Source organism: Bactrocera latifrons, unplaced genomic scaffold (genome assembly GCF_001853355.1).
Source record: "Bactrocera latifrons isolate USDA-ARS-PBARC rearing strain unplaced genomic scaffold, ASM185335v1 scaffold_71, whole genome shotgun sequence".
NCBI lineage: Eukaryota > Metazoa > Arthropoda > Insecta > Diptera > Tephritidae > Bactrocera > Bactrocera latifrons.
In genome coordinates this window covers 1,370,568-1,393,778 of record NW_017537390.1, presented here as the reverse complement: position 1 = coordinate 1,393,778, position 23,211 = coordinate 1,370,568, and the positions used below count along the sequence as shown (strand labels likewise).

General features: G+C 36.6%; 1 protein-coding gene across 1 annotated transcript; it reads left to right on the top strand.

Moving 5' to 3' along the window:
- The first annotated feature begins 12,721 nt into the window (after positions 1-12,721).
- On the top strand, positions 12,722-22,366 carry LOC108975986 (protein msta). Its single transcript, XM_018944847.1, has 2 exons — positions 12,722-14,207; positions 21,060-22,366. The coding sequence occupies exons 1-2, from the start codon at positions 13,320-13,322 to the stop codon at positions 21,492-21,494; spliced, it is 1,323 nt and encodes a 440-aa protein (XP_018800392.1). The 5' UTR covers positions 12,722-13,319; the 3' UTR covers positions 21,495-22,366.
- Positions 22,367-23,211: the final 845 nt, after the last annotated feature.

Sequence of the window (23,211 nt, the reverse complement as noted above, 5' to 3'; positions counted from 1 at the left end):
TTAGAACCTCTTTAATACAGCAACAATATACAAGTTCTTCTGATTTTTTAAAATAACTTTCCAAATCGGCGTTTCTTTTTCTTGGCGATGTAACTTTTACATCGGCTTTTATCAAATTCCTGTTTTTCAATCTGGAACATAATATTTCAGCTTTCTCTTTTGTTAGTCTTAAATCTCTTACAAGATCTTAAAAAAAAGCTTGGTCCATCAAATTAGGACATATGTTTAAAACACCAGGAGGCAAGTAACTTATATCTGATATGTTTTCAACCACCGTTGTTCTTTTTTTATACTAATTTTAGTAAAAATCACACCCGATATGTACTGCTTAGTAAGTCAATTATGCTTAATTTTATCAGAACCGATTTGTAAGTCACAGCTGACTAGACGAGAACTCAGTGTTTGGCCCGACCGAACTTGACGACGTTTTCACCTGCTTTGTATATGTTGGCGTGTAATTTTTTTATCAATCGTAAAGAGCTTTATTTACAACAATGGTGTCTTTGGTGACCCCCACTGAAATTTTCCGCCAAACATTTTCGTAGAATATTTTAATCTTTAAATGTCTTTTTTAAAGGATATTTTTTGATTTTCTCGAAAAAGGGGTCAAATTGACCCATAAAGAAACCTGGGGTAAGATCTTCCACAAAAATAATCCTCATACAATTCCACAATACAACTCTGACCATAAGACATTAACTTACAACATTTTTTTTTTTTCAAATGTATAGTATAATGCTCCCTTCGACCAAAAAATGAAAACTTTGACCCACTGTAAAAAAAAAAACTCACACGTGCTGGACCATAAGTTTGTTCTACAAAAATGATCTACTCAACATACCCTTTCAGAATTATAGGGTCACTATTCTGTTCCAAATATGCTGTTGGACAGTGTAATCAAAAACAGCGTTTCTGGGGAATTGAAAAAAGAACTACTGATCAATTTTTGGGAAAATATATTATTTCTAATATTATTATTATTATACAAATTTTCGAGTTTTGCTCGATCTCTGGTAACACTAAAAAACATGTACTCCACTGCTGTAGCGGCCACTCAGTGAATTAAACCTAAAAAAAAAGTGCTCTACTAAAGCGTATTGGACAGACAATAACAATGACATACGTCCCAAAAATCGTTCCTTTTGTCTTGCTAGAATTTGATTTCGGATCTGATAAAAAATTCGTTGGTCATTGTACTGCCAACTACAGGGTTTTCACATAAGAGGGATATGACTTCTTTAAAAACAAACAAAAAAAAAAAAAAGAAAAAAAAAAACACATTAATTTTCGAATAAAGCCAAATGTATTTTATTTAGTCATTTATTTTTATTTTAAAATCGATATCATTCAACTCTAAATATAACATCATTCAAATGGCCTTCGAGACTTCTTTTGCAGGAACAAATTCGATTAAACCAATTTCGAGTATTTTTTCCACTAAATAAAGTCATATGTAATGAATAATTGAATACTGACTTCTAAAGCTTGAAGAGAATAGTGTAATGGTATTAAATCTGAACTTTTTGGAGGATTTCTTGAAATAATTAAATCTTCACACTTTTCTCGCGATAATTCGGTTGTTGCAAGTGCTGTATGGCACGTAGCCCCTTCTTGCTGGAACCAGATGTTGTCAAGTTAAACGTCTTCCAATTGCTGACGTAAAAATTTGATTACCATCGATCTATTCCGCTCTCCATTGATAGTAACGGGGTCACCGGCTTCATTTCGAAAGAAGTACGGGTCAATGATTCCAGCAGACCAAAAACCACACCGAACTGTCAACTGAGGTGAATGTAATAGTTATTCATGAGTAGTTTGTAGATTTTCTTCGCACCAAAATCGGCAGTTTTGTTTATTTACCACACCACTAAGATGAAAGTGAGCCTCATCGAAAAAGATGCCTTTTAAAAAAAAAGGTTGTCGTGTCAGCAAATACACGTCTTTTACGGTGTTCCAATAGCTTCAGTTCTTGAGTGAGTTAAAAACCCAAACCCTTTCTTAAAATCCCTGAGTAACCAATCAAGTAAATTAAAAAAGTGAAGGTTTAACTTGTTTAAAGATAAACTAATGGAGCTAATTGAGATGAGCGGCTTTACTTTATAAGATTCTCCCACAAGAATATTTGAGATAAGTCACAGGACACTGAACCATAATATCATATAGGCGGTTTTAATGGTAAACCACATATCAACTTCCTCCATCTACGTATTTTTGGATGAATCTAGTTATTTTCAACAGCTTTTGTGGATTCAAAAGGTAAAATCTTCGGCCGGATTGTACTACAGGGAACTGCTCTCTCTATTTCTCACTATAGTAATCACTATATTATCTGAAAACGTATCCAAATGATTACGTAGATAATCTACTTCCTTTTCTATAGTTCCTTACAGTTTGTCAGCATATTTTGCACAATTCCCTCTTAATTTGATACTTACTGAATACTTAGGAGATTTTTGACTGCTAATGCAAAACTTTTCAACAGTCAATTAGAAGAAGTGTCGTAACTTTGATGAAATTTGTATCTTTTAGCGATTGCTGAATCAAGTATTTTATGTTCCAAATGTCACAAAAACAATATTTTTCCACGTCCAGCGCCGTGACAAATTGTTTTATCATTTCAACTTGATCATGTATTAGCTCAATGATTTGAGTTGTTTCACCATCTTTTCCAAATACCCATATATCGGTTAGTCTACCTACCAATTGATGTCTATAGGCATATGGGTATTTGGTGACATCATTGCTTCCGAGTAATACATGCGACTTATCTTTGAAACGGAAGTCAAGTAAAACGGATTTTTTATCCTGTAATTCAAGATATCTCTATCTTTGATTTCGAATAAAACTTTAAAATTTTCCGCACAATTTTTGTCATATTCTCAATAAAATGCTGGAGATTAGGTGATATTTGTTTGCTAGAAAAAGATACGCAGAACCCTAATGATGACTGGAACAATAAATTTTTATTACTAACAAGTTGATTCTTATCAAAATGTTAAAGATGAAATTATCGTAAAAACAAGAGCATATTCAATATTTGCATGAATAATGTCGTATTACGGACTTGATTGCATTAGATTTAGGATAAATAAAATTGTTTTTCTGTTGAGCTATGTTACCTAATATTTCAAGATTCAGTCTGTATAAATGAGTAGAAATGAAAATCACTAAAGTCGTGATAGTTACATTCGGAAGGTCAAATAAAGTTCTTCGTTGGCTAAATGCGGTGGTTTAACTCACAAGGTATCAAAATTAATTATTTTATTACCCTGACTTCAGTCCCACAAAAAGCTTCATATGACCACCTTTCTTAAGGTCAGAAAATATTATTTCCTCAGAAAATCTAATTGAATTAGATAAATAACTTTTTTTCAAATATCGAGTGGCAAAGTGAGAAAAATTGTGTTCTCACATACTCTAAAAAAGTATTTGAGCCGATAATATTGTTAATATTAGTAATACAAGGTGCGTTCCCAAGTAAACAGGACTTAAAAAACAAACAGAACAAAAGGTTTTTTCGGCAAAATCAGTTTATTTTATTCAAAATAGTCTCCTTCTGCTTCAATAGAGCATTTTGCATGGTCCAAAAGCATGTCGAACGAGTGTTTTAGCTCGTTGGCCGGTATGACCGCCAGTAACACACTAGTCGATATATACATAGATGGCTCCACCAAGGGACGCTAGATTTAAATAGATAAAAAAATTTTCTGTTTACTTTGGAAAGCGCCTTGTAGATAATATAGAGCCATACACCGTATGTATATTATATTTTAATTTTCAGGGAAAAAATAAGATTTATTTTATGCTAATATACATACGTCACGCATATATACGATAAGTACATAATATGTATATTATTTATTAAAACATATGAAAAATCTATAAAGAAAAGTTTAATAAAATACTTAAAATTAGTTAGTATTCCAAATAAAGCTTATCCAATAGTAAAGCGTTTCACTGTAAATAAAATCGCATGCGATATTTTCTCATAAAAAGAGAGAATGTGAGAAAAGTGAGCACACACAACAATGCGTGATTTTAAAAACAAACGGGAGACATAAAATATCGCATGCTATAAAATTCTCACTCTCACTTTATCGCACCTCATTCGATATGCAAGATAGAAATAACAAAGTAAAAAAGTTCGAGTAAATAGAAAGTATTCGTGTTTATTAATTTGCGTGCAATTACACCATAATAAAAAGGGCGCGTGTTAATAAAGAGCGACATGTTGGCATGCATAATGTAGTTAAATGGCCTTGAACGCATAACATATGTGTGTAAAGAACGAATTAATAAAGAGGAAACACAATAAAAGTGCGGAATGCTTTATACCCAACTATGGCAACGGTATGCACTGAAATAAAGTGAAATATCATATGTAAATATAATTACACATAACTGTATGAGTGCGTGTGTGTGTATGTACGTCTATTCACGTACCAACACGTTAATGTCACCATATGTCGAGAAAGCATAAATAATAAAGAAAAACGAATTATTACGTTGCGTATACGCCGCGTATGACAGCATTGAAAGAATTAGACATATGTACATATCCATTATGACTGCAATAATAACAACTTGCAGATGTCATAATAATATTACAATATACCTAAGTCTTATTGTGACTTAGCAAAGTCAACGCGACCGCAATCTAATGAAAACTTTGTACGCGTTAATTTGCGGTAAAAAGGCACAAACGCACACACGTTCGTCGTGTCTATCCGCAGTCACTGAGATGGCTCATTTGTTTGTCATATGTTTGTATGCACAAATGTTGCGCTCAATAACTGAAGGAAAACGAGACACGTGAGAAACATTGCCACTGCTACTCAGCGTCAGGTCAGCGCATAAAGTGGCGTCGCGCAATCGGACTGTTGCTTGCGTTTGCCCGCGAACAAGCGGTGCAGCAACAAGCGACGCGAGAATATTAGCGCTGTTGGTATACTTGAACGGCAAGGTTGGAAATAATTTCGGTAAAACTATACTTACAGCTGAGGTACCCTACTCTCATAATAAGTAATGCTGCTTGTAGTTTTGTATATTTGAGATTACGGTGTATTTGTATAGAAATTTTTAACTGAATTTGTAGGATTTTTAATGTTTTTTCATTCGATATGTATTTGATTTATTGTGAACAAAATTTTTCTTTTATAGAAAAAGAGCACATTAAAGCAAGATTTGTCAAAGATCCATGCGATTCTACTTTTGGAAATGCAAACTGTTCAGTAAACCCAAGTAAAATTGCTGTCATTGTAAAATTCTCAAGAATTAGTGCGCTGTAATACTTCTATTAAGGGGTCAGTAGGGTAATCTTTTTTCAATTTTTTAATTTTTTTTTTGTTTGTATTTTCTGTTCCCTTATACCCTTAGAATTTATGTTACTTTACCTTTGGAAGGTTACGAAAAAGGCCCAAAATAATAACATCGCTCGACGTTCGGAGCGCTCGGAGTGTTCACCACGAACTTTAAACGCGATTTTCTCAAAATACACTTTTTAGAACTGGCGGACATGATTGAGTTTGAACTACTCAACCTAATTTTTTTTAATGTTCACAAAACGCCTGGCTATCGTCCCTACTAGATTCATAATTTTTTAAAATTTCTTTTTTTATAATTTATTGACAATGTTATGACAAAACGTAAGTAAAAAAAAACATGGAGAAAATTAAAAAACACGTTAATTACTTTTTTATTTATCAACATATATTCATGATTTTAGTAGGGACGATAACCTTTCACGTACTTTTTAAGAATAAATTGGGTTTTTGTGTTTCAGATGATCCACACATGAGAAATCGTGTCCGCCAGTGAAAACACGAATCTCATTAACCCAGCCATTTCTGCGACAGATGTCATCAAAAAATTCCGATAAAATTTGTTTATGCACTCCACGATATATAGTACTTCATGATATGTGAAAAAAGTTCTGTTGGAGAATAAAAATTTCTATGAAAAAAATGTCAAAAAAACAGCCCTGATTACCCTATTGACCCCTTACGGGGTTATATACAGTTAGAAGGCCAGAAGGTAATCAGATGTTGTCATCGTACATGCCTCTGCGACATAAGGCAGGACGGGGATAATGAGTGACTTGAAGAGTTTGGTCTTTGTTCCTCGAGAGAGGACTTTACTTCTCAATTGCCTAATCAGTCCGAATTAGTACCTGTTGGCAGGAGTCATTCTACGTTGCATTTCGCGGCTGACGTTGTGATTGGTGTTAATGCTAGTTCCAAGATAGGCGAAATTATCTACGACTTTGAAGTTATGACTGTCAACAGTGACTTGTTTGTTTGATGACAGAAGATATCTCGTCCACTACCAGACCCATTTGCTTCGCTTCCTTATCCAGTTTGGAGACGGCGCGCTTATTGGTACCAATGATATCAATATCATCAGCACGCCAGCAGCTGTACACTCTTATAGAAGATTATACCTGCTCGAATAAGCTCTGCAGCTCGAATTATTTTCTCCAGCAGCAGATTGAACGATAGGAAGTCGCCTTGTCTGAAACCTCGTTTGGCGTCGAATGGCTCAGGGAGGTCCTCTCTGATCCTGACGGAGCTTTTGATATTGCTCAACGTCAGAGTCAAGTAAAAATCGTTCAACTGTCTGTCTTCTCGACATTGAACTTTCTTTAGGTTTGGTGACCTGTAGTTTTTGCTAAACAGGGGCGTTTTCGTATCTTGGCTACAACAAGATAGTGTACTGAGTCAATTTTATGACCTCAGAGTGTACGCAATTCTAAAACACTGGGGACGTATCTTCCGTCTATCACAACATGGTAGGTGGTTGTTGGCATTTTAATAGCCAGGTAGCTTAAAGATTTTTCATATGCTGAAATCTAGGACTAGACATACAATATTTCAGGCCACAGTGAAGTCGATCTGCCTCAACCCCTACCGAATTTGCGCTCCTTTGTACGGCCAATGTAGCAAATGCCACAAGGGCCTACTCGTCTCAGTCCTTGTTGCGGCCATCGCATTTCTTGGATGGCGGTGATGTCAGCCCTCTTACTCTTACGATGACGTCAACCAGCTGGGCGCTTTCCGAATTAAGGGGCCGAACATTTCAGGTACATGCTCGTTTTAGCTTCTTATTTATGTATATAAAAAAATAAGATACTTCCCTTTCGGGGAAACAGTAATAGCATTGAAAATCTATGATCTATAATTTTTTTTAACAAATAGTACTTTGGAAGTCTAAATTTGGAGCTTAGTTGCTTTACATTACTTATATTAATATGCTTCAATCAAGCTAATTCTTTAGTCGTAACACAAACGTCGAGAGCCCCAGAGTTGGACAACGCTTTTGGACCATATATTATATATATATCAGCACACTATCTGATCAAATTTTACTCGGACTTGTTAACTAAGACATTGATAAAAAATTCTTTCCTAGATTGGTAAATTCTGCTTTATGCTCGTGTGAAGTTTGATCTCCATGTGCCTAGTAGTATGGATTTGTCTACTATTGGTAACGATAGAAAAAAAAAAATTTAACAACCAGTTATCATAAAATTTTGTGTTTCCAATAGAATCATGGGCTACTTGAAAATGTTACATAATTGTTTATCTCATCAAGAAAATAAGTATTTGAGGGTACCAAGCATTAAATGAAAGTCGTGAAGTCTTCGATAACTTGCCTCATGCGAGTCGTTTATCACTGCTGTCAATGATGATAGAGAGAAATAGCAGAGGATCACAACGTTTCAGGTATGAAGTGAGCCAATGCTAGACTCTTACCAAAATACCAGAATTATTTGTGGCAGTAATAAAAGAGATACTTGAAAACGTAGCTGAGGACCTTAAATTAGATTAGTGACGAGACGTCGATGTGCGAACAAAGCAAAATTTTTTTGAGGGAGCTGAGATCACCGCAAGCAAAAATTTCAACTAGTTATGGAAAATTTAATTTAGTTTTAGCATGCTTATATTGACACCAAATTAGTATATTTGAAGGAGATAACAAAGATTTTTACTAAAATACTCAAATATATTGTTTTTTGTTAGTCCAAGTTAAGTTTGGTCAGATAGTTTATCTAAATTATAGTACATTATAGACCTCTAAGACTTAGCTTTAAAGCATAAGGTAATTGAAACTGATTTTTTAAGAGCGACACAGTGAAATAATGCTAGCTATTCGAAATAAAAGCCAATAATCCATTGCAATCAATCAAGAAATGTAATGTAAGCCAAAACTTTTATTCGATACCACAATATTCACTTTCATTTACCTTACTCGTATAGTCATTAACACTCAATAGTTTCACTTTCAAATTTATATTTTCATATCCAATACCTCACCTACTGCTTGCTCAAAAATCGAAGAGCGAGCACAACACAAATAGGCTGCCATATAAATATGAGTGTAGGGTATTTATGGCAATCAGCAGCGTACAAGAGTGTCAACCGGATGCGTCAAAGCGACGCGCGGCGGGCTGGTGTACATTTTCATGCATATTCAAATGCGCCTAGAAGCGCGTGTGGTCCCCACATTCATACGCCTGAAGTTGCATCTGTGTGCACGTCTATAGGTGTGTGTGAGTGTTTGTATTATTTACCTTTTCGCATTCACTACCAATGCTATGCTTGATTCGCCATCAGCAAACAGTCAGTCAAGCATGGCTCTGACCGACTCGGCCGTTAACCGCTAGCCGGTTGACTGTTTGCATGTTTGAATGTTTGACTGCCTGACTTGCCGACTAGTTGACTGGTTGATTTGTGAGCAAACGAGCAACCGCAAAATTTATGGTGCACAACATCACAGACGAGCGATTTAGTGTGGCATACACTGGCGATTGGTAGAATGGAGGTCAAGGGAATTGCTACATTAATCATCGAGCGCTTGTTATGAGCAAAATTTTGCGCATTGGCGGCGGCAAAAAAAAGCGAACGCATTGGGAATACTTTTCTTCACACACAACACAACACGCGACACAGTATGATGATGGCTTCCTTGCTTAGTCGTCTAACGAATTTACGAAATGAATGAATGAGCCGGCCAGACCACGGCGGACCAGAGCAGTGCTGACTGGGCAATGATAGTGTCACGGTTGACAACAATTTGCGCCAGAATGAGAATTTTGCTAGAGTGACATTTCGCACACTGCCGAAAGATAGCTACGCTAAGATGACATGTTCGTGGTGCAAATATTTGAGAATATGCTAATGTTATTTGTGCAGTTATAGAGATGACCCACAAGTGACTTGCGGAAGCCATATACGGTCGTAAAAGTGTGCGTTCTACACAGCTGACTATTTAATCAATCAATGTATGCGCAAGGGAATGTCAATTATAACGAATCTTCGCATATTCCAATTGGCTTTCCAAAAAATGGTCTAAAAAATTAATATCCATTTCAAATGGCTGATGACATTTGTTATGAACAATAAAAATAGTAAAGATCGGCAGCAGAGAAGCTGTAATACCCTTCATAGGTGCATTTCTTACAGGGTTTGAAAGGGCAAAAATTATTAATCTTCCATAAATCTAAATATATATGTTAAGTAGTCCAATTTAGATAATTTGGAGATTGCAGCGTTTCCTTAATTAATAATTTGTATCGAATTTCGTGAAGCTTTCTTTTCAAATAAAAAAGTTGTCCATATAAGATTTGGATTTCGATAGGTCAATTTCTATGAGAGCTGCAGAGATTATATCGATACCTTGGCTAATATGCCATGCCAAATATTGTTAAGATAACTCGTCTAGTAAAAAAGTTTCTCATAAAAGGACTTTATTCCGAACGGCCAGTTTGTACGGCGGTTTCGATACATAAAGGATTCTTAGGCACAAATTTCTAATTGTTTTTTCAAAAACGAGTTCGCAAATATTTAATGTCAGGAAAAATCAACAAAATCATGAAAGGATCATGAGTGATTCGAAAACAAAAATGTGAATGAGTCTTTGCACAAAAATCGTTAAGGATATCGCAATGTGACATCAAGAGATTTCTAACATGTCATATGTTGATCTTCTAGGATCATTTTATATTACATTCGAGTTAAGATCTAGGGAGAGATCGTGTGAGGGACTGATTTGGGTCTTCTTCAATTGATGCTAGAGAGTCACTAGTACGGAAACATTTTGTACTGGGACTATGGGTTTAAATTTTTCCATTAAACGCCCAATTGTTGATCTGACGAGCATAAATTGGACGTAGCGCTCTTAAAGTTGAAGCTACTGACTCCGAATTTCGTCAGTAAATTTTAATAATTCTGACTCGTTATTGGATCGTATATCTTTTCATAATGAAATGACAAACATTACTGAAGAAAAATGCCAAAAGAGTGAGTAAAAAATTTGGCGTCGTTTGCTGTCCTTATCGCGCTATTAAATCCGAAGAAATTAAATTTGAAAAGACTTTAACTTAATTTTCGAGCGAGCTCATACAACTTTGGTTAATAAACCAGCATTTATGGAGTTGTGAGAGTCTTTTGGCCAAGACTGAAGTGTAAAAGGTCGATTGAACTGCTAGCTCTTAACAAGACTCATGTGGACGCAATGATAGATGTCCTAACTGGACACTGAGCCATTGACGCCGGCGTGACACGTTGAGGCCAAAAATTTGGGAGGACGCAACTTGTTAAAGTTGCAATGAGGAAGATCTGAGGTGGAGCCATCTAGACTCTCTATCCTCTACTCCACTGCTCCAGCTCTAGAAGCTGGGATGCTTGGTTGAAGTATGCCACCTGCCATATTTTTTACGAACCGGGCGAATTGGCAGGAAGTAATGCCAGTCGCCTCAATAAATTTGTGTCAGGCTATAAGTGTTTAGACGATATGCGATGTTCTTTTTGAATCATACCTAGGATTATCCCGGCCAGGCGTTTCTACCTGTCCAAGTGTGATTATTAGTGGACTCACAGAAATCATCTAATTTAGCTAACCTAATTCATAGTTTTATTAATAAGTTAAGATTGATGAAGAGTCCTCTTAGAAATGAAATTTGGCGTAAAAGTGGGCGTGACTTAAGAATGTGATGATTATTAGAGATATAAACTTCAATGATTGTGAATTTTCGGTTTGTCATTCTTACTTTCAATATTTTCAACAGTTATAGACGAATCATTTTAAACCATCTCCAGAAGGTGGGTTACACAAAAAAGCTTGATGTTTTAAAGCCGCATGATTTGGCGCAAAAAACCTTCTGGGCCGAATCAACGCCTGCAATATGCTGCTGAAATGGAACGCACTCGACCCATTTTTGAAGCGTGTGGTGACTGGCGGCGAAAACTGGATCACATACGACAATACCAAGCGAAAACGGTCGTGGCCGAAGGCCGGTGAATCGTCCGAAATAGTGGCCAAGCCGGAATTGACGGCCAGGAAGGTTTTGCTGTGTGTGTGTGATGGAATTGGAAGGGAATCATCAACTATGAGCTGCTCCCATATGGCTAGACGCTTAATTCCACCGTATACTGCGAACAACTAGACAGCTTGAGGCAGGCGATCGACCACAAGCATCCACAATGGCCAACAGGAAGAATGCAGTATTTCACCAGGACAACGCCAGACCACACGCTTCGTTGATGACTTGTCACAAGCAACGGCAGCAACGGGATGGAAGGTTTTGTCGCATCCACCATATAGCCCGAACATAGCACAAGTGGTATTCAGACTTGTTCCTGCCCATGGCCAACGCCCTTGTAAGTGTAAAGTTGAACTCAAAAGAGGCTGGTGAAAAGTGGTTGTCCGCGTTCTTCAAAAATAAGGAGGGAGTTAAGAATTTTAATTCTAGATGGAAACATATTATCGAACGAAAGGGCGCATATTTGAACTAAATCCGATCACTGTGACAGTTTTTTAAAGCATTGAATAAAGAGAAAAAAAGCGGAAGGGAGATATTTTTCAACCTAATATAAAAACGATCATTTTTGAAGGATTTACAGATATAAATCAATCCAAACAAATCATATAAACCAAACTAACAAAAACAAATGCATACGAAATTTTAACAACAACAAAATAAAGTTTTCATTTAGAAGTCTTTCCATTTATTCAATATTTTTTCCCCACAAATACTCATGTCAGAGCATGTCAATGAGACAATTAATGAGTTCCATACGTCACTTAAAAATTTTGAAACTCTAACCACAAAATATCAAGCGCCACACACATAGCAAACAGTAATTGGTGTAAAGTGTCGCAGCCGGCGACATGCGCTCTTTCAAAGACCACCCACAACAACTGGCATAAACTTGTATTATATTTCATAGCCGGCAAAAGTGCGCTAAAAGTTCAAAAACAGCAACAAGCATGTTCATGTAGCTGCGTGTATGTGTGTATGCAGCAAAGCGAATGAGACAAAATGGAAAATTACGAGTCAAGTCGCAAAAGCATATAAAAGCGAACAAAATGCATATTGCTTGAGCAGAAGCAAATAGCAAAACAAAATACACGAATAATAAATAAGTGCATATGTGTACGTTCGCAGCTGTTGCGCGCACAACTTAGTGGAGACACGAACCGGCATATGCCGAACTACGTTGAGGGCAACATTTACAATTTATAGGCAAAATGCCGCATTGATGACGTATGACGCTAAGCGCTGCGCTGCAGTTGCTGCGCACAAGGCTGTCGTTGGCGCCGACGTCTTTTATTGCTGCGCCCGCTTTTGGCGTTGTCCACTAGCGAAGCGCCTGTATGTGGCGCTGGCCAAGGGTGTCATATAGAGGCAAAGTGGCTACAGTATAACGATGTCAACGAAACGTTGCACATGGCGCAGCAATAGCAGGCAACAAACAACAGTGACAGCTGCTCCATGTGTTGCCGTCTGGCGGCAAGTCGTGCATTGCTGAAGTCTATTCGGCGCTCCTCTACATACAAGCACGTGTGTGTGTGCACAAACAGTTGGTATTTTTACGCATAATCGCATGGCACGGCATTCGTGGCGGTGCGACAAAATTCATAACATTTCGCGTTCAGCGCGCGCCTGCCCAACGCGTGGCGACTCGTTCGCTTTCACGCGTTCCACTATTATTGCGGTGACAATAGTGTGGTAAACACAAGTAAAAACAAAAGCAAAGAACACAATAAGCGCTGAAAACAAAAGTAGATCGTAAACTTATTTAGTTGTGGTCGGCGCGCTTTGCCGCACACAACATAGTACGCGTTCGCATTTTGCATTGCACGGACGTAAGGCGAACACTGCGCAAAATTGTTGTAACCACGATATACCCACAACACTAATAACTTAAACATAGGCAAGGTAGTTAACAAAAACTATTCTCGTGCGCGCGTGTGTATGTGTAAATAAGCCTAATAATTAATAACATTCCATAGGAAAGTGAGTGCACGTTTGCCGCATTATGTCCACGCCCGAAGAGCTGGCGCGCCTTGTCGCCATACACCTGCGTGATTTGCAGGAAAGTGAACCGAATTGGACCGTCGCGCATTCCGATGTCGCGGGACGCGGTGTCTTTGCAACGCGCGACATCGCCGCTGGTGAGTTACTATTCCGCGAATGTCCACTTGTGGTCGGTCCGACGGCGCGCAAGGGCTCCATACTCAACACCTGCGTTTGCTGTCACAAGCTGCTCGCCGTCAAGGACTTTCTCTGCAAACACAAATGTATGCTGCCCGTGTGTGACGCGTGCGCCGATTCAGCGCTGCATCGTGAAGAATGTGCGCTCTTCCAGCGCTGGCAGCCCGTGGAATTGAATAAATTAGCGGATATGTGTAAAGATAAGAGCGCCGGACCACCGCTGGTGAATCCCTACTCGTTACGCATACTTACAGCGGTGCGCGTGTTCTTTCTCAATCCAGAGCAGCGCGCGCTCGTCGACGCGATGCAAGCAAATGCGGATCGTGGCTATCGACAGGAGATCATCAAAGCGGCTCAAAGTTTTCGCAAATTTCCCACAACAGATAAATCATTTATGGATAATCTGTTTCGCATTGTTGGCGTATTGAATACGAACGCTTTTGAGGCGCCATGTCGCATTGGCGAACATGAGACGCTCGTGCGTGGCCTCTTTCCGCTAACGGCGATCATGAACCATGAGTGTACGCCCAATGCGAGTCATTACTTCGATAATGGTCAATTAGCGGTGGTGCGCGCGGCGCGTCATATACCCAAGGGCGCGGAGATAACCACCACGTATACGAAAATTCTGTGGAGTAATCCGACGCGTGGCATTTTTCTCAAAATGACTAAACATTTTGTATGCGAGTGTGTGCGCTGTAACGACAATACGGTGAGTATGGAAAAGTGTGGAAAAGTGTAGAGAAGGGTGGCTAGCTGGTAGTGTTCGTTGTGTTGCTGTTGGTGTTGGTTGGTTGCTGGTCAAGGTGCGCGACCTTACCTGCAATATTCGTATTGCTCTTGCCCAGCTATTGTTGTTGCTGTTGCAGTTTTTAAAGCTGACATTGGCAATGAGACTAATGAGATTTATTTGCGTGACTGCGGCAACTGCAGCAAAGGCGTGTGTTTTCCCCTGTGTGTGTGCGCAGAATTTATTTGTAATTCAATAAAAAATGTATATGTTAAAGGAAATGGGGGAGAACTGTGCTGTGTGTGAATAAATGCTTTTATTCCATTAAATTTATAACTTAATGCGACTAATATTTTTTTCTTATCAGATTTATCGACGTCAAAACATTTTTAAATGCATTACTATGCGAAAATTATTCAAGTTTTTATTTGCTTGAAGCTGTTTTGAGTTAAATACTCTTTAAAGCGTTTTTTATAGAAGTGTAGCGTAAAAAATCAATGTGAACGCAGCGATTTCAACTCTTTCGTCCTGTGGTATACCTACTATTATTGAAACAAGGATAAAACGTCAACTTCAGCAGCACCAAATCTATAATACGCTTTAAAGCATAAAAGTGAATAAAAATATCTTTTAGTGTTGCCTTGTATAATAATCTAAGTCAAATTTCATGAAGATACCTTGGACTTTAGTTTTGCCAATCAGTTTGTATGACAGCCATATGCTATAGTAATCCGATCTGAGCGATTTTCTTGGGAACTGTAGGTCTGTGTTAGACAATTTTCTGTGCCAAATTTTGAGAGGATATCTCACCAAATGAAAATGATTTCTATATAACCACTTAACACCGATCGTTCAGTTTATATGACAGCTATTAATGGAGAAAAGGATGTGTGTACACTTTCAGATCGATATCTCAAAAACTGAGAGACTATTTCGCATATATGTACATATACAGACTGATAGAAGGACATGACGAAATCGACTCAGCTCGGCTCTATAGGTAAATATTTCATAGGATTTCTAACATCGTGGTAAACAGAAAGAATTTAAATTTAAATCCTGATTTAAAAAAAATTTTAACAAAAAAAAAAATCCTGATAATATTTTCCGTGTCTGCAATACTTTGAGAGGTTTGACATTAGCTTTCGAGAAGAGATCGTTATAATTCTGATTTGATGTCATCTATGTTCCATAACTCATACATATCAACTTCACCAACTACCGATTCGTAGTAAGGCACTCAAAGTAGTGATTTAATGATCAATTATTTCAGCTCTTCAGGCAAAAACAACAACTATTTTGGGATTGATCAAAAATATGCATTTTGGAAATTCCTTTGAAGGAAGCATGCCGGTGCAAGCCTTTTAAATGGCCTCTACGTCTGCATAACGCCTTTTTCATGGGCAAATTTTTCCGAAAAGTAAGAAGTCTCGCGGTGCCATATCAGGTGAATACGGGGAGTGGTTAATGGTTAAAATGTGATTTTTGATCCAATAATCGGCCACAAAATGTCCTTCGAATGTTGCATTCTGAGCAATTTTTGGTCGTCAGTCAATTTGTGCACCACTTTGAAAACGTTGAACTCTCTACGGGATAGGCAGTCATCGCCATAAACTTGTTTCATCATTTGAAACGTTTCGGTAAGTTTTACCAATTTTAAAACAAGATTTTATGTTGGCCCTTTGTTCGATGGCTCGCTATATTTGCAATATCTTCTTGATTTTAAGCGATAATTTTTCCTTGAAAATAATGTGAAAATTATCAGATTGATATTTTCGATCTTATTTTTGATTCTAATCGTTTCTCAATAACATCTAATAACGATTATTTTGCTCGAAATATTTTACATTCCTCTAAATTTTGTCAAAATGCATCGAAATTCCCCTCTTTGTTTTTTCGATGCTGTTTTTGGGAACAGTGGAAAAAATGTTTATGGAAAATATCCCGCTATTTTCTATATTCATATACTGTGTGGTGGAAGCTTGAGTAGCAGGGAAAAAATTCAGTCAAACACTTTCTCTAATATAACATGAGGGTATTCTTTATTGTTTTGTTGCTCGCGAAAGCTAAAGGGTGATGCATTTCGAGGTTCCCTACTTTTTTAAGGAAAAATATAGAAACTTCAAATTTAATAAGGAAGGTTTAGTATCATTCGAAAGAACATTATTTGGCACCTATTTTTTAAGATTCTCTTTTAAATGTTTACTGCGGCTTCGTTTCAGATGGTCCATCCGTTGAATCCAATTTTCGGTGACTCGTTTGGGCATTTCGACTAGTAATTGGGATTGGATAGTCTTTAGATTTTATATATCCCCACAGGAGAAGTCTAACGTTGCAATATCACGCGATCTTATTGGCCAATCGCCCGGCCCAAAAAGTGAAATTATCTGCTCACCGAAGTGTTCTCTAAATAAATCATTTTATTGATGCGATGTGCGGTGCCGTCTGCAAATGTCGCCGAAATCACGAACTTCAAATAGTCGGTTATCATGGCACGATAAGCGTCGCCACTGACGGTTACGGTCTCACCTGCATTAGTTTTGAAGAAATAAGGACTGATGATTCTACCGGCCCACAAACCACACCAGACCTTTGTTTTTTCTGTATGAAATGGCAGCTCTTGAATCTCTTCAGGTTGCTCTTCGTCCTAAATGTGAATAGTTTGCTTACTTACATACCCACTTAGCCATAAATGGGTCCCAACGCTGAACAAAATTTGGCTCTAAAATGTTGAATCTTATTGGAACTTTTCAAACGCCCATAGAGCAAAGCGATACCGGGTGGGGCGATCGAGTGGCTTCAGTTTTTGTCAATTTAAAATCTTGACGTAAAATGCGCCAAGTCGTGCTATACATCAGTCCGAGTTGCTGCGAACGGCGCCGAATCGACTCTCCACTGTCTTCGCGTTCCCTCTCACCTACGGCCACTATATTTTCTTTACTGCCTGCTGGACGTGATCTATTCGGTCGAATATTTTCCAATAATGAGTGCTGGATCTCAAGGTGGGTGATGGTTTTTACTGTTTGAACAGAATGTGAATTTTCGTTATAATGTTGAACGCTTTGTAAATGTGTTTTTTAGGTTTAAGTGTATCCATGACGAAATGCCAAACAATACTTAACAAAAATGGCATTACATAACAAATAAGAAACCACTGTTAACAAAGGCTATTGATTACTTCCACTAGGGTCACTCTTTATTAGACATGTTTCTATTTTTTTTTTTTTTAATATTTGATGCCATTTGTAGGATATGTAAAGTTCAGAATTCTCAAGCTTTAGCGGCCATCTGCATAAATTTCGAATATGAACTCAAAGGTCAGAGCAAACGTAAGAATACTCATTAAACCAACTTCTCCTCCGTCATATATGTAAATATACCTATATAAATTTATAAAGTATATACATATATACATAGAGTACATGGAATATATTTATATATTTACGTGCGAACAAACATTTGGTCCCACACATACATATTTGTACTTTATTTTAATTTTTTTTTCGCCTCTTGTTCTTCTTCGTCTACCTTCTGGTTGCAATGTACGTCCAATATGCTAATTTATTATTCTTAAGTACTGCTGCTGACAACGTAATTTCACGTGGATGTAATGTAAGGGTCTGCTTTCTTCTAAATAAATAATCCATTACCGAAATCAATAAGCAAATGAGTACGAAAAAGTAAACATGAAAAAGTTACTACAATTTGTGAGAAAACTACTTTTCGTCGATGAAATAATTATAATTAATTTATTTGTCGCACGACTTAAAAAACAAATTTTGTTTGCGAGAATATACCATACAAGACATAACAAGTGTGTCTACAAAAATATATAAAATTATTAAAAATAAATACGCAGGAGCGACAATTTGGAAGTTTCCACATAGTTTTCATGTATTTTCTTTTTCAATAAGGGCAAGAAAGTTCGCTGTGCTGAAAACTAAAACCGAAATTATTTGACAAGCACGAAAAACAAAGAATGAAGTGCCAAGAACTTTTGTGGCTGAACTTTTCTGAAATGAGAATTAATTACTTTGCAAAAATTATTTTGAATGATTATTTTAGTCTAAAAATAGCTGCGTGGCGCTTTCGAAAGCATACACATATGTTAATATATACAGCCACACGCATTTTGAAAGAAATTATGAATTTCTTGGGTTGGCGGCAACTTAATTGATAAATGTAGCGCACTTGCCGAGCAGACAGGCACGCACTACGGTCGCGACACTAATTTGTACAGTATAATCGAATTATGGGGGTGAACACTCATGTTCTTAAGAGAATACTTTTTGAGATTTTTAGGTTTTGCTACTTAAAGGAAAAAAATATTAATATTGGCATATAGACATAGATATATGTTGAATCCACATATTTACTAATAATAATAATCATTATTATTCAATACATGGCTTTAGTAAACTCCTGTGATCGGCTCTTAAAAAGAAAATACGCCATGCTTAAAAGTTTTCCTTTGATAAAGGCGAAACGCAAGCTAAGCCGTAAGTTTGTATAGTGTTAATGCCACTATAAAAGAAAAGCATGTACAATTTTGGTTTCGTCGATTTTATTGTGGTAAATTGATGTCAAAATTAACGCTCGAACTGGAAAATATTAACTAATTAAATTGCTTCAAAAATAGTTCTATCATTTCTGTCAGAAGCTATTTACTTATTTCACGAGACATAATTCAATCATTAGCATTGAAAGGTTACCACATCAATCCCACTCAGCTGTCAATATGAAAATTTTAAGTTCTGACTTACCCTACAGCTCAACGCTTCTCTGATAGATAGAAATGTTAGCAAATACAAAGCCCTGACTAATCCATGATCGACCGGTCCAAGATGAATGTAAATTCTCTCCATTTAAACATTTCAAATTATATATTAATTGACTTTTATTGGACAAACTTTTGAGAGCAGTGAATCGAACGTACAGCAGTTAAAAACCAATAATTTGTCATATTAAACTGGTTTCCTTTGAATCAATACGTTGTTAATGAATGATTAAATATTTACTTATAGAAATTATTTTTTCTGAAATTCTTTTTTCTCTCTTTCAATTAATTTGTGATGCGATGTTGGAACCACTGGTATAGAAAAAAGTTTCGTAAGCGAATCTGTTGTTGTTGTAGAGTAGAAAACATTCCTGCAGTAATTTTGTGGCATAGTATCGAGTTGACAGACCTGCTTTTTCTTCTTTATCGGCGTGGATACCACTTACGCGATTATAGTCGAGTTAACAACAGCACGCCAGTCGCTTATTCCGTGGCTCCAGTTGGAGATTCCAAGCGGTTCTTCATCTGGTCTTTCCAATGGAGTGGAGATCTTCCTCTTCCTCTGCTTCCCCCGGCGAGTACTGCGTCGAATATTTTCAGAGCTAAAGTGTTTTCGTCCTTACACACGACATGACCAAGCCAGCGCAGCCGCTGTCTTTTAATTCGCTGCACTATGTCAATGTCGTCGTATATCTCGTACAGCTCATCGTTCCATCGAATGCGATATTCGCCGGGCCTACGCGCCAAGGGCCATAAATCTTTCGCAGAACTTGTCTCTCGAAAACTCGCAACGTCGAMTMATCAGTTGTTGACATCGTCCAAGCCTCTGCACCATATAGCAGGACGGGAATTATGAGTAACTTATAGAGTTTGGGTTTCTCTCGTTCACTCGTTCACTCGTTCACTGCCAGACTCATTTGTGTTGCTTCCTTGTCCAGTCTGGAGAAAGCATAACTAAGGGCACGGATGTTGAGGCCAATGATATCAATATCATCCTTATAAAAGATTGTACCTGCTCAATTAAGTTCTGCAGATCGAATTATTTTCTCCAGCAGCAGTTGAAGAAATCGTACGATAGGATTGGCAGTCCTTGGCCGCAAAAATCGCGATCCGTTACAGTTACTTAGACCCGACTGTTGTGGGAAGGGCGTCAGCGAATTTCGTCTATGACGTCTGTGTCGGTGTTAACCAAACGCCGAGTATTCAAAGCCTGTTTTGAATAAAATGCTCAAGTTCTTGTGGACGATTTTGGGAGATCTTAGTTCTGTCTCTAATATTGTATCTGGGAAGCTGTACGACAATTGCAAATTTTAGTTATAAGGATACGTAAGGAATATCAGTATATATGTACATACGTCGATAACCAAACGGGTAATTAAAGCAATAATCTCACAAAAGTATTGCGTAAGAGAATGTCTTTAGAAGCATGGAAAGCTGTATATTCTATACAAGGTGTGTTCCAAAGTAAACAGGACAAAATCAGAACAAATTTTTATTTTTTGGCAAAATCAATTAACTTATAAAAAATAATCTCCTTCTGCTTCAATAAAGCTTTTTCCGCGGTCCAAAAGCATGTCGAACATGTGTTTTCGCTTGTTTACCGGTATGGAAGCCAGTAAGCCGGTGCAAGCCTTTTGATAGCAGAGTCTAACGCACCAGTCGACATATAGATGACGCCATCAGTGGGCGCCACTTAACTTTGGAACGCACATAGTATTACTTTTCAGACAAATCTTGTATGTACCAACATACTATTAGTATAGACAATATACTCATTGTACAGCATAAGCCCATTTCATTAAAACCCCTTTTTATCGTGTGCTGGCTTCAAAAGTGAAAGCGATTTTAATTGATTTTTTTTGTTGTCACCCTCCGCAATACAAAATCTGTTAGTGGTATGCAAATGAATAAAATTAATGTGACTTGCGTGTGTGTTCGCTTGCTGTGAGAAATAATATGATGCCACTTTGAATGCTTCATGCTAGCAATTAGGGGAACACCATAATTAAGTGTTATTTAATTGCACTTTCACTTATTTAATATGCAACTCTTTACAGGAGAACGGCACCTACTTGTCTGCGCTCTTCTGTCGCGAACAAGGCTGCAAAGGCATCGTTATACCCGAACACACCAAAACCTTGCAACCGGACTGGCGTTGCCTCACGTGCGATACCGTTGCGCCACATGCAAAGATGTCACGCTACCAGGACTTTGCCTTGAACACGATCAACAATCGCATCAACACGAGCACCGTGCACGATTTGATCACTTTCATAAACGATATGTGTCCGCGCTTTTGTCCGCCCTCCAATTATGTGCTCGTCGAGGCGAAGTTGAATGTGATTTGGCGCATGCAACGCTTCAAGGGCGACTTCACCGAGGAAGAAATGCAACATCGCGATCGCTATCGCGAAGAGATTTTGGAGATATTGGAGAAACTAGGCGCCGGCGATTGTACACTGAAGAAGCTAATTACCAATGAGATACCGTAAGCGATGCGAGCGAGTGAAGAGACAGCGGAAGAAGTCAAATGAGTTTTTGTATTTATTGTGTTGATAGAGTGTGCATTTGTATGCTAATTATTACTCCAGTTGTCCATTGTTGTTGTACTGTTTGAGAATTATTGCAATTTGTTAGTGTTTATCTCGAATAACTTTTCCAATTCCTTTTATTGTCGCATTATTCTGCGTAATTAACGCACTGTAAACCTTTTCGCTTGGCCGAATTCGTGCTCGTTCTGACTTGTCAGCGGAAAATCGTGCAATTATTTACGCGTCAATTTATTTATTACTAAATAGTTGTATCCTCAAATTTATAAATCTCTAGAATTAATGTTTACAACTGAATCTGAAATGAATAGTGAATGACTAACAGAATTATTTAAATAAACACAAATAAAGAGTCGCTGAAAAGCCAAAAAAAAAAAAAATAATAATAATAATAAATAAATAAAATACATAAATGTGTGTAAATGCTTCATTTCCGTCGCTGAGTGCATAAATTAAATTCTTTGGCTTTCACTTAGTGTACTTCAGCGCATTTTTAGTCTAGTTGCGTCAAAAGAATTTACTATATTTTCATACCTTAAAATTTGTACATATACATATATGTATGTACATAGTATGTGTATAGGTGCTCGTATGTGCTTAGGTAGGTTTATTTGAATTTTAATTAGACTCGCACAGCATAGATGAAATTCTTTGACAGCTGTCAACTGGGCCACAGAACACATCAAGTCAACTCAAGCCAATCTCGTAGATGAACCAACCAAGCAGCAAATTGGAAAATCTGACAATACTTAAGTAAGGTAAGCTGAAATAATTAAAAATAATAAAAAACTTAGACGAATTACAAAAAAAGAAGAATTTATAGGGGTAAAATTAACAAAAATCTAAACTAGTAAACAAACTTAAGAAAAAAAATTGTTTTTTAATAAGTGAAACTACAGAAAAGAAACTAAGAAAAAAATATAAATTGCTTAAAAGATTTTGCGAAATATAAAAATATTTTTTTTTAATATATATATTATTTATTGCTTTGAATTTTTATTTAATTATAAAAAAAATGTAATTAAAATTTAAGAAAAAAGTTTAATTAAAATTTTCTTGTCTAACCAAAAAAAAATTTGTGAACGGAAAAAAGCAGTAAGAGATAAAATCATTCTTTTACAAAAAAAAAGAAAGAAATAATTATAATTAACAACTACATTTTCAAATAACTAAAATAAAAATTGATTGATAAAAAATAGAAATTATATTTTTTTTAAGTATGCAAAAAATAAGTATGTATAATTGTATTTTTAAAGTTAAACTATACTCATATAAAAAAAGACATTTAATTAATTTTTATTAAAGTGAAAACATTATGCTTTGTACATAAATTGATGAAATAAAAAATAAATCATAAATATTGTATTTTTTGAAGTCTAACCAAAAAAAATCCAAAATTAAGAAAGAAATAAAATATAAAAACAACTAAATATGTTTTTACATTTGGTTCAAATAAAAACTAAAAATTTACAAATTTTAATAATTGCATATAACATTTTTAAATTTTTAGATACGAAATATTAATGTTTCTTATTAATTTCAATGTAAATAAAATTAATGTTTTTACTTCGAGAAAGTCAAGTATTTGATTTAAAGTGTTTTTAAAACTGTCTCTTATACACATCTTGACGAAATGCCAAACAATACTTAACAAAAATGG

Coding starts and splice junctions, on each gene's coding strand:
- LOC108975986 (XM_018944847.1), top strand. CDS start 13,320: ATGTCCACGCCCGAAGAGCTGGCGCGCCTTGTCGCCATACACCTGCGT. Junction 14,208..21,059: donor TGCGCTGTAACGACAATACG/GTGAGTATGGAA, acceptor AACTCTTTACAG/GAGAACGGCACCTACTTGTC.